At 59.6% G+C, this 9593-nt stretch overlaps 1 protein-coding gene across 3 annotated transcripts in view; it reads left to right on the top strand.

Annotated features, from left to right (window-relative positions):
- TBCD (tubulin folding cofactor D) overlaps positions 1–9593 on the top strand; it is a 164939-nt gene that overhangs the window by 149051 nt on the left and 6295 nt on the right. For all 3 annotated transcript variants that reach the window (XM_081804167.1, XM_081804168.1, XM_081804166.1), the window contains 8 exons: positions 1283–1366; positions 1712–1870; positions 1944–2082; positions 4084–4205; positions 6466–6543; positions 8175–8264; positions 8521–8608; positions 9333–9442. In XM_081804167.1, the coding sequence (XP_081660293.1) occupies positions 1283–1366; positions 1712–1870; positions 1944–2082; positions 4084–4205; positions 6466–6543; positions 8175–8264; positions 8521–8608; positions 9333–9442 (870 nt within the window). The remainder of the gene's footprint in view (positions 1–1282; positions 1367–1711; positions 1871–1943; positions 2083–4083; positions 4206–6465; positions 6544–8174; positions 8265–8520; positions 8609–9332; positions 9443–9593) is intronic.

Below are 9593 nucleotides of genomic sequence, written 5' to 3'. Positions count from 1 at the left end.
TTTATTAATTTGACAGACAGCGAGAGAGGGAACACAAGCAGAGGGAGTGGGAGAAGGAGAAGCAGGCTTTCCGCGAGCAGGGAGCCCGATGCGGGGCTCCATCCCAGGACCCCGGGACCACGACCGAAGCTGAAGGCAGACACTCAATGACTGAGCCCCCCAGGAGCCCCTATTTTTTTTTAAACCATTCCTTGTAGCGCTAACCAAACCCAGAAAGTGTACACTCAGAATGGCGGAGGCTTTGGGTGTGCACACGCTTGCAGGGTGCACGAAGGTCAGGCCTGTGGTGTGGGTGCAGGTCGCCTGAGGCCCTCTGTGTGGGGTCGGACCGTGCGCCACCTGTAAGGAGCTGGTGAGGCCCCGAGGGTGTGTGTGCAGGCTTGGGTTTGTCCTCTGTGTGTCCTCTTCCCCCACCTCTCCTGTGAGTGCTGTACCCACAGACACTGGGGGGTCCGCAGGTCCCCGCCGTCCTCGTGTCTCCCACACCCTGCCCAGCCTGGCACCTGCAGATGGGCAGGCATATGTCTCAGGTCCTGAGCAGCATCTGGTTGGCAGCCATGCCCTGGGGACAGCCTGTCCTGCTCCTGTGAACCCCGGCCCGTGTCTGTCTCGTGCCTCCAGCAGCCCCACACCTGAGCTCAGTGCTTCACCGGCCAGGCTCCTGTGGGCCGGGGCCTCCGTCTGTCTGTCGGTGGAAGGGCCAGTGCCTGGCCTGCAGGACCGGCCGGCCTTGCTGGTGCGGGGCGGGTCTGTGGTCCCTGCTGCCCAGCTGTGTCCCCGGTCTGAAGTGCGGCTTTCACCCTGGTTCGGCCAGTCATGGTGTGGGCACGGGTTTTCACGTTGTGGAAGCTTCGTTTCCTCAGTGTGAGCGGATGTGGAGTGAGTCTGTCGCAGTGGAGAGCGACGCCCCGATCTGGAAGGGTGGTGGCAGACAGGAGCTGCTCCGTATGCGTCTGTCCCTCAGTTTCTCTGCCGGGAGAAGGCTTTGTGGACCAGGCCGCACTGCACGTACTGCATCCGGAGCTTTTGTGGGCACCTCAGTGCCGTTTGTGTGCACTTGGGGCCTGGCATCTGCCTTCGGGTGTCAGACATGCGTCCTTGCTAACAGAGCACAGGAGAAAGTGCGCTAGCCAGCTGCGTGTACCGCGTTTGGTGGGCCTTTCCTACCAAAGTGACGGTCAGTCTCTGGAACTCGCCCTGGTTGAAGGTGTCTGAGCCTCCTGAGTGTGGCTGGCGGGTCACATGGCACCTGGGGCTCTTCATTGCCTCCTTGTCCCTGCAGGGTCCGTGAGGCCGCCATGACCAGTCTGATGGACCTGACGCTCCTGCTGGGGAGGAAGCAGCCAGAGCTGATCGAGGCCAGTGTGTGAGTGCCTCCTGTGTGGGGGTCTGGCCCAGTCGGTGGGAGGACGCCAGCACTGGGGGTGAGGCCGGGGTCTCTCTGTCCAGTCTGCTCTCGCTGCCGGGGCCTCCCTTCCCTCCCTCCTACCTTCAGTTCCTTCCTGTGTCCCCTTTCCCCCGTCACCCAGCCCACCCCATCTGTCTGCACTGCTTCTACCCCAGACCTGGTGCTCAGGCCTCTGAGGGCTCAGGTTCACTGTGGCTGCGTCCCGTCCACCCTGTGGCTGGAGTGGATGCCGGTGCTCGCGGGGCTGCTCTGGCTGGTGCCCTGGGTTCAAGCTGGGCTAATGGCCTCGCTCTTGGTTCGCAGCTGTCAGCAAGTCATGTGTCATGTGGCCCAGCAGGCGAGTGAGAAGATTGACCGGATCCGCGCGCACGCCGCCCGCGTCTTCATGGCTCTGCTGCACTCTCACGGCTCTCCCGTCCCACACGTGCCCCACCGAGGAGAGCTGGAAAAGCTCTTCCCCAGGTACGGGAGGCCGGGGTCCCCGACCCCCGGCGGGCGCGGGCCCCCCTCCAGCTTGTTGGCTCACTCTCTGCAGATCCGACATGGCCTCCGTGAACTGGAATGCGCCGTCTCAGGCCTTCCCTCGCATCACCCAGCTCCTGGGGCTGCCCACCTACCGCTACCATGTCCTGCTGGGGCTGGCCGTGTCCGTGGGCGGCTTGACCGAGTCGACGGTGAGGAGGCCTCTTCCCAGGCCCATGGTGGTGGGTGGCACCTGGCCCAGGGCTGGGGCGGTGTGGGAGGTCTGAGTGGGACAGCCAGAGGCTGAGAGGCACATGCTGGGAGGGCAGCTTGGTCCTCGTTGTGCTGGTCTTTTCTCTGCTTTGGGGGTCAAAGTGGGGTCAAGGGTCCGCCCCTTCCCCTGGCCTTGGGTTTCCAGGGCAGGACCCCCAAGGACCGTGTTACCTCTGCTGAGAGTGGGCTGGCGTTCCCAGTGGGAAGCTCAGTGGCAGGACTATTTAGGAGAACCTGAAGCACACAGAACTACGAGGAAAGTTGTGGCGAGCTTCTGTGTGGACGGCGTCCCGCTGCACATGGCACAGGGCAGCCTGGTTCTCCTGTGAGCGTTGGGCTCGGCGGCCCGCTTGGACCTCACTTACCAGCTGCTGCTTCGCCCTCTTTGCTTCTCTTTCCTCCTCTTTGTGCCGTCATTTTCTGGATAAGTCTGGTCTGTTGTGTGTGTTCCGTTTTCTCGTGTCCTTTCTGCTGGCGTAGGGGCCACATGTCCTTTTCCCTTGGACCCGGGACCAGTGTCGTGTGCACCCAACTTTGGAGCCGTTGGGGGGTGTCCTGCTCCCCTGTGCGGTCACACGTGGGTTTCCGTGGGGACGGCGGATGCGTTTTCACTCCCCTGCCCTTGGGCACCGGTGTCGCCAGAGCAAGAGCCCTGTCTGGTGGGGCTGCTGCTCCTGGTTCGGCTGTGGGGATGCCCCCCTCATCCCTCGCCTGGCGCTCGGCAGCTGCCCTCTGACGCTGCAGACTGTGACCTGCTGGGATCTGTGGTCTGTGTTCTCTTCTGGAAACTTCTCTGCCCTCCTCGTTCTCGTTCAGGATCTCCTCCTCCCGTATACCCCTTATGATCCCCACGTGTCCACCTGTGCTCCGCCCTCCCTGGTTTTCAGTCTTCTTCTCCAGGTACTATTTTGTTTTGCAGCTTTGTACAATCTGCTGTTTGTTCCCTCCCCATGCTGAATTTTTGGTTTCCATAATTCTGTTTTTTATTACCAAAGGTTCACTTTGTTTTGAAATCTCTCTTGTGCTTTTTCACTGCAGGCTTATCTGGGTTTTGTTTTTTGTGTTTTTTGTTTGTTTTTAAGAGAGCGCGTGGGGGGGAGGGGCAGAGGGAGAGAGAATCTCAAGCAGACTCCCCACTGAGTGCAGAGCCTGACGATCTCACGACCCTGAGATCATGACCTGAGCCGAAATCAAGAGGCCGACGCTCAACCGACTGCACCACCCGGGCGCGCCCCACAGGCTCATCTTTGTCGTCGCATTTTCCCCAAGAATTAACCTGCAGTGCTCTCCCGTGTGCCGTGTCTTGTAATTCTCGTACCTGTGCTCTTGGGTGGGAGGGGGTCTGTCGGCTCACTTCCTCCTGTTGACTCGTTCCTGATCACTCCCCGTCCTGGGTCTGTGGCATGGAGGCAGGCGACTCTGGTCTGGGGCCCTGTAGGCAGCTGTGGTAGCGGGTTTCTTCGGTGCCCCCCCAGCTGCTGGAGTCCTGCCGCCCCCACCGCCAGCCGTGTCCGCGTCCATGCGGTCACTGCATCGATTGCTTCTGCTCATCCGTTGGGGTCTGTGGGGAGGTTCTCTGAGCCCAGCAGTGCCTTGGGGGCTACAGGTTGAGTTTGGAACGGAAGGTGTCGGAGCGTCTGGTCCCCTGACCTCCTTCTCGGGGAGACTGCAGCCTCCACTGAGGTCAACTTTTAGGGGTCGTTGTGGTGTTCGGTCTGCACTGCTGCCCCAGGAGGAGCATTTCTGGTCAGTGCTCCTTCCATGTCTCTGTGCTTGTGTCCCATCTGGCGGGACGTTGCCAAGATCCCCACGCTGTGTTGGGTCTGTCTCCTCGGCTCCATCGTGGATGTTGGAGTGGAACCATCGCGGTGGCCTCTGGGGCAGGTGGCGAGGGGGTGGTGGTCTCGTCACCGTTACCAGAGTGCATCTCTGTGTTGCAGGTCAGGTACTCAACACAGAGCCTCTTTGAGTACATGAAGGGGATTCAGAATGACCCACAGGCTCTGGAGGGCTTCGGGGGGACCCTCCTGCAGGTCTTTGAGGACAACCTTCTGAATGACAGGTAAGGGGTGGTGCCTTCGTCACGGTTTTCAGACCCCCGCGGTCTCACTTGTACTCACCAGGATTTGCAAGGGGGCGGTGAGATAGCCCAGGTGGGGACCTGACTGCAGCCAGGCCAGGGAGTGCCCACGGCTCACGGCGTTCCACCAGCCACATCACCATCGTGGAGCTGCCACCAGCCTGCCCTGTGGGTCAGCCAAATTAGGACTTTAAAGATGACCGAGGCGATGAGCCTGGGAGGGTACACGTGGCTCTTCCCCGAGGTGACATCTCCTTGGTCTGTGCATGGACACATCCACTGTGTGTCAAGATCTCTGCAGGCCAGGATTGGAATGTTGCAGCAAGAAATAGGCCTTGTTTTCTGAGCATCTTTGCTGTATTGTTTTTGCTAATTGCTTTTCCATGAAGGCAGCGTGTAGAGCCCTTGGGCCCTGACCTTGGAATTGGGAGTGTTTCCCAAAGTGCTCTGAGAGGGTTGTTCTTGGACTTGGTTCTCAACTGTCCTGGGTAGCTGGGCCCCGGTCACAACAGCGTGGATGCAGGCCCTTGTTGGCCTGTCCTGTCCGTGGGAAGCAAATGGGAGCTCAGCCGATGGTCTTTTCTCTTTTCCTGGATGGCACTGAGTGTGAGTAAAGGGTGCAGTTCGGTAGACTTTCACTCTGTTGGCATCCCTGTAACTGTCACCAGTCAGGACACTGAACACACCGTCACCCCTTCCAGCGCCCAGCCCTAGGCAACCACTCGCTGATCTGCTTTTTGTCACTGGGGTTCAGTGGGCATTTTCTGTGAGTGTATTTCAGTGGAATCTGCGATGTGTCTGGCTTCCATTGTGCGGTCAGACCACACTTGGTTCCTCTGTTGACGGTCGCCAGGGTTGTTTGTGGCCGGAGTTATAAAGAAAGCTGCGAGGGACATTCGCAGACATGTCTGTGTGGACATGTCCCCACTTTGGTGCTGAGGAGCAGGCTAGCTGGGCTGCATGGCAGGTGGATGTTCAACTTCTACAAACTTGCCACACTGTTTTGCAAAGCGGTCACACTGTTTTATACCCTGCTGGGGCGTCTTGAGGGTCCAGGCGCGGTCTGTGTGTTCCGACCACTGTGGCCTGTCCTTTTGGCTTCGGGGCTTCCCTCCTGCCTGGCGTGGATTTCCTCCCCAATGAGGGTCTGTTCAGACCTCCCGCCTATTTTTTAGTTGGGTAGTCATGGTTTCCCGTCCTGCTGAGTTTTGAGATTTCTCGTGTGAGCTGCGCAAACCCTTTGTCAGACAGTGGCCTGCAGACACCGCCTTCCAGGTGGTGACCTGTCCTTCACGCGCTTGGCGGACTCTGAGCGGGTGCCTCCATGTGCACGTGCTCCGGCTCCTCCCCCTGGTTTTTATGGGTGTGTTTGTTGTGTCAGAGCGAAGAGTCTTGGCCTGACTCAGGGTCACCAAGGTTTTCTCTTGATGTTTTCTAGAAGATCTATAGTATTAGGTTTTTTTTTTTTTTTTTTTTAAGATTTTATTTATTTGACAGAGAGAGAGACAGAGAGTGAACACAAGCAGGGGAAGTGGGAGAGGGAGAAGCAGGCTCCCCGCGGAGCAGGGCGCCCCGACTCTTCCTAATTTATTTTTATTATTTTTTTAAAAGATTTGATTTATTTGACAGAGAGAGACACAGCGAGAGAGGGAACACAAGCAGGGGGAGTGGGAGAGGGAGAAGCAGGCTCCTCGCTGAGCAGGGAGCCCAATGTGGGGCTCAATTCCAGGACCCTGGGATCATGACCCGAGCCGAAGGCAGACGCTTAACGACTGAGCCCCCCAGGCGCCCCTATAGTATTAGGTTTTATATTTAGACCTAAGGTCCGTTTTGGGTTATTTTCTGTGTGACACGAGTGACAGATCCATGTGTGTGTGTTGTTTCTGCATGTGGGTGTCCAGTGTGTTGAAATCTGTCCCTTCCACAGTGTTGCTTTTCCACTTTTTCATCAGTTTTGGATATGTAAGCTCATTTCTGGGTTTTTCTGCTCCTTGGTCTGTGCTCTTGTGCTCCCTTGGGCTTTGCGGGTGAAATTAAGGGGTGCAGCTCACTCTCGTGTCCCTTAGTTGTTTGGCTTTTTTTGATCGTTAGTGTTTCCGTGTGACTTGTACAATAGGATTGTCGTTTTCCACACAATGTCTCGTCCGGATTTGGGTTGGGACGGTGCTGACTCTGGGGGAGTCCGCATCTCGGTGGTTCCGGGGTTGGCGCCTGGGGCCTCAGCATTCGCCCTCCCGCTCAGGGTGTCTGTGCCGCTGCTGAAGACGCTGGACCAGATGCTCGCCAATGGGTGCTTCAACCTCTTCACCGCGGAGCAGGAGTAAGTACGCCCCGCTCGGTGCCTCTGTGCTGGGCAAGCCTCGCAGCTCGCCCCGTAGAGACAGAGCGAGGAGAAGCAGAGGTGAGAATCCGGAAGGTGACTTCCAGCACGTTCAGGTCTGGTCCGTGCCGGCAAGAGGCTTTGGCTGCCCCTAGTGAGGTTGGGGCTGCGCCTCCGGCCAGGCTCCTGCTGTGGCCCCTGACACTCAGGTGGGAAAAAACCCGAGCAGGTGAGGTAACCACGCTGCCCACCCCGCCGACCAAAGGGGGCCTGGCAGTCAGGGCGGTCATGGGCAGTGGACCAGGGTGGAGACGGGCAGTGCAGAGCGTCGCGACTGTCATGGGAGGACCGAGTGGGGCTGTGGGGGCTGGCCGGGTGTGGGCACAGAGGGTGGGTGTGTGCAGGGACACGGACACACGGCAGCCCCGAGTCTGCTCCTGGCCAGTGAGCTCTGGTGTGTGGGCTCACAGTGGCTGGTTTATCTTGTTAGGAGCCTGAGGACTTTCCTTGGATCCCAGACCTTGAGGGCTTTGCCCCTGGGCTGGGCATCTTATGCCCTGGTGGCGGAGGGGGGGGCTGGAGCTTCCTTCTGGGCACGTTTCAGGGACTTGGGAAGAGCTGTGCCAGGTGGGCCCCGCCTGGTGTTTTCCCACGTTAATTGTCTCCCACTCTGTCCCGCCCCCCCGGGTCCGGCCCGAATCTGGGGTCCTGCTTTTCTGTCTAAAGAACATCTCCCAGAGGAGATGGATCTTCAAGGCTGTAACCCAGTGGAAAGTCCTCAGAGGGTGGGGGGGCATATGAATCCATATGAGGCATATGAGGTCAGCAAGGGAGCGGGTGTAGACCAAGAAAAGCCCCAGTGGAGCTGTGGGGTGTCCTGTTGTTAGGACGACGGGGAGCAGAGCCACGGGGAAGTAGGCCGAGTTGGAAGAGCACGTCACAGTAGGTCATCAGTGGTGTGAGCCACGTGGTCACGTAGGTGGAGGACGTGGTGGTCACTCGGTCCACAGCAAGCCTTTCAGTGAGCTGTGGGGAGACGCCGGAAGAGGGGAGGGGGCTGGAGGTGCATACCGACAGCTCTGGGTGACAGGGACCTGGAGGAGGTGAGCAGGGGCACCAGCAGGGGGAGGGAGACCAAGGGCCACTTTCCCTGAGGACAAAGAAGAGGGAGCGGGGGCAGTGGAACCCCCAGCAGCGGCTTGGAGAGGAGGACCATGTCTGTGTTGCTGGGAGCCTTGCTGGCCTTGCTGGCCTGGCCCCACGTCGTCCTCAGCTGTGCAGAATGGAGGAGGACGTGTGTCCATGCTCTGGCCACTCCTGGGCTCTCCTTGGACCCGGGAGCTGGGCCTGGTTACAAGCTGGTCATCGCTTCCTTTGATCCCGGGCTGAGCCTGCACTCGCTGGACTTGCCGGGGACGGGCTGTCTGTGTGCCCCTTGGTTGGTGAGGGTGGGGGGGCGCATGCCGGAGACAGGCACTGGCAAAGGAGCCAGTTACTGTGGCTGTGGGCACCCCTGGGGGACAGGGCCCTCTGATCATCTGGTGGCCGCGCCGTCGCCGGATGCCACAGCATGTCCGTGCGGCACATGCTCGCTGGAAGCTCGTCTCTGGCATCGTGTTCTTCCCTTTTAGCCACCCCTTCAGTGTGAAGCTGCTCGCGCTTTGTAAGGAGGAAATCAAAAAGTCCAAGGACGTGCAGAAACTGCGGTCTAGCGTCGCTGTGTAAGTTCTGAGTTCCCGCTGTGATGGTGAAGGGAAGGGCGGTCAGGAGGGAGAGATGCGGACTTCGTCTTAGTCTCAGTGCGTCTGGAGCTGGTGCTGTGATGTCCGCGGAGAACACCTGTGTCTCTCGCAGGGGTCAGCTGCGACGGCCTCCTGGGAGGGGCTGTGCCTCGTTTTGGGGAGCGTGCTCACGTGGGGCAGGTTTTCACGGAAGCAGGCCCGATTGCCCCGAGGCTGGAGGTCAGTGTTGTTGCAGGTTCTGTGGGATGGTGCAGTTCCCGGGCGACGTGAGGAGGAAGGTGCTCCTGCAGCTGAGCCTTCTGCTCTGCCACCAGTTCCCCGTGGTGAGTGTGTGCGCCACCGCTCCAGGCGTCTTCCGTGGTGGCGCCGTGGCCCTGACCCCTGCAGCGTGTGCGAGGGGGCCCTGGGCCTGACAGCACCCTCACTCACGCCACCTGCCCAGGTCAGCTGTCCTGCAAATTCCATTTTCCACTGGCTAAAAAACGGTCTTCAGATAATCCCAATGTGTCATTTTCCTAAAAGGTACAAGTGACATTTACACCTAACCCATTGGCTCAAAGTGGGGCCCAGTGTGGGCCCGGCTGCAGCAACCCCCCATCAGAAATGCGGGTTCTCAGGCTGCCCAGCCTGCTCAGTTGCCCTGGCGTGGGCCCCGGGGCTTCTGAGACCATCCCACCCCATGAGCGGAGTTGCCGGTGGGCAGCTAGGGAAGAAAGCAGGTGAGGCAGCCTCTCTGACGAGGGGCAGGTTTTCCATGAAGCATTTCAGTCAGAGCAAGGTGGCCTGGCTTCTCCCTGATGAGGCTGCCATGGGGGCGGCAGGGGAACGGGGTGGCCCGGGCCACAGCCTGCGGGGTCACCTGTCCAGCCGTGGCCAGGGTCTCCTGAGCCAGGATCCCAGGTCACCTCCTTACTTTTAACAGCCTGCATGGTGCCCAAGCAGGTCTCAGGTTCCATTTGGACCCGGGGTTGGCTCCCTGGTCAGGGTCCTGTCACTCTGGGTTCTCATGGGTCTTTCCCTCCTGTTGACGTGCTCCATCCTGCCCAGATCCGGAAGACCACGGCTAGCCAGGTGTACGAGATGCTGCTCACCTACGGTGACATCATGAGTGAGGACGTCCTTGATGAGGTCATGACTGTGCTGGGCACCACGGCCTGGTGAGTGCGAGGCCCCTTCCTGTCTTCCTGCCGGGTTAGGGGCGGCATCTCGGTGAATGGGGATGTCCAGAATCTCCCTTCCTGTCCCCGAGGCCTCCCCCACGAGGCCTCCCCCACAAACCCTCTGAAGCGACAGGGAAAGCAGGGGTCC

The sequence above is a fragment of the Leptonychotes weddellii genome, chromosome 15 (genome assembly GCF_054177405.1).
Source record: "Leptonychotes weddellii isolate Sample4059 chromosome 15, ASM5417740v2, whole genome shotgun sequence".
NCBI lineage: Eukaryota > Metazoa > Chordata > Mammalia > Carnivora > Phocidae > Leptonychotes > Leptonychotes weddellii.
The sequence above is the reverse complement of the archived record's forward strand: the minus strand, read 5'-3'. Positions and strand labels throughout refer to the sequence as shown.